The sequence below is a fragment of the Gekko japonicus genome, unplaced genomic scaffold (assembly GCF_001447785.1).
Source record: "Gekko japonicus isolate JY-2015 unplaced genomic scaffold, Gekko_japonicus_V1.1 scaffold1488, whole genome shotgun sequence".
NCBI lineage: Eukaryota > Metazoa > Chordata > Lepidosauria > Squamata > Gekkonidae > Gekko > Gekko japonicus.
The window spans coordinates 292,824-294,591 of record NW_015167094.1 but is presented as its reverse complement, the minus strand read 5'-3'; the positions used below and the strand labels follow the sequence as shown (position 1 = coordinate 294,591).

At 56.8% G+C, this 1,768-nt stretch overlaps 1 protein-coding gene across 2 annotated transcripts in view; it reads left to right on the top strand.

Moving 5' to 3' along the window:
- Window positions 1–1,080: 1,080 nt before the first annotated feature.
- DUSP12 (dual specificity phosphatase 12) overlaps window positions 1,081–1,768 on the top strand; it is a 17,895-nt gene continuing 17,207 nt past the window's right edge. For both annotated transcript variants that reach the window (XM_015412903.1, XM_015412902.1), the window contains exon 1: window positions 1,081–1,391. In XM_015412903.1, the coding sequence (XP_015268389.1) occupies window positions 1,141–1,391 (251 nt within the window). In that variant the 5' untranslated portion in view covers window positions 1,081–1,140. The remainder of the gene's footprint in view (window positions 1,392–1,768) is intronic.

Sequence of the window (1,768 nt, the reverse complement as noted above, 5' to 3'; positions counted from 1 at the left end):
GGGGGGGGATGGAAGTGCCAGAAGGATGAGACCATCACTGTCCTCAACCAAGGATGAGACCATCACTGTCCTCAACCGAACATCTTTGCCTTACGTGCCATGCTGCCGGCCCTGCAGGCATCCATACAGACGGTTGTCTCACACAGCTTGAAGTCTCGGCATTGCACGTGGAGCAGCATCGTTCCACCTCTTGGGAATCTCCCTCAATACTAGAAAAAAAGTCGGAGTCTAGAGGCACCTTTAAGACCAGCAGAGTTATATGCAAGGCATAAGAGCACGCTGGCCCCCGGTGGCGGCCAGCATACACAACACCATCACTGTCCTCAACCAAGGATGAGACCATCACTGTCCTCAACCAAATGCCTGGTGGAACATCTTTGCCTTACATGCCATGCTGCCAGCCCGGCAGGCATCCATACAGACGGTTGTCTCACACAGCCTGAAGTCTCGGCAGTGCACGTGGAGCAGCATCGTTCCACCTCTTGGGAATCTCTGTCAATACTAGAAAAAAAGTCGGAGTCCAGAGGCACCTTTAAGACCAGCAGAGTTATATGCAAGGCATAAGATTTCATGTGCACGCACACTTCCTCAGATACAATGGAAGAGTGTCACTTCCTGAGCGAAGACAGAAATCTGTGAGCTGGAGTCTAAAAAACTGTGAGCCGGCTCACACTGGCTCAGCTTAGAGGGAACACTGGTCCAGTGGCACCTTTAAGACCAACGAAGATATAGTCAAGACGCTTTCGTGTGCAGGCACACTTCCTCAGATACAATGAAAGTCTGCTATTACAAACGAAAGCTCATACCTTGAGTAAAACTCTGTTGGTCTTAAAGGTGCCACTGGACTCTAAATTTGTTCTACTGCTTCAGACCCTCACGGCTACCCACACCTGAATCAATCTAGTTGGCAAAAAGTCGCCCCTCCATTCGATACCGGAGTTGCTCGTGCAAACAGCACCGGGACTGGCCCTCTTTGGACTAGGCCGACCCCACTTTCTGTCCAGAGTGGGAGGGGCTTCTTCAGGCCGCGCCCCCTGCACAGCGGACCGCCTCTTCCGTCACGCGTGGGCGGAAGTGGAGGCTGCGTGGGCCAGAGGCGGCGCTTCCCGCTCTGGCGGTGAGCTCCGGTGCGGCGTTGCCATGGTGCCGGTGCTTCCAGGCCTGTACTTAGGCTGCGGCCTAGCGGACGCCGAGGAGGCCGGGAGAGGAGTCGTCACGGCGCTGTTGCTGGTGGACTCGGAGCCGCCCGCCGCCGCCGAGGGGGAGCTGGAAGCGGTGCTGCGCGTCCCGCTGCTGGATGAGCCCCTCAGCGACCTGCTGAGCCACCTGGACGCCTGCGCCGCCTTCATCAGCCGCGCGCGGAAGGGGGGCGGAGCCGTCCTGGTGCGATGGTAAGGGGGGGCTGGGTTGCCACCTCCCGGTTGGAACATTACTAGGGGTTTGGGAGCGATTCGTGGAGAGGGAGCTCCGCAGGAATCTGATGCCGTAGAATACAGTCTCCAGAGCTGACCTTTTTCCTCCGTGGAAACCGATCGGTTGTAATTTTAGTGCATTCCCAGGTCCTGCCTGGAGGTTGGCAACCGTAGGTTTTTTTGCGTGCTGCCTACAGAGGAAGGAACCTGCAGCTGCCAACCCTCCTGCATTGTGTGGGTTATTCCTTTTTTTGGGGGGAGGCCCTGCTTGCGCTGCTTCTCCAGAGACCCACTCAGGGGCTTGCAAAGGGGTACCACGTCCAACACGTCCAAACGGGAAGCCAGCCCAGCCAAAT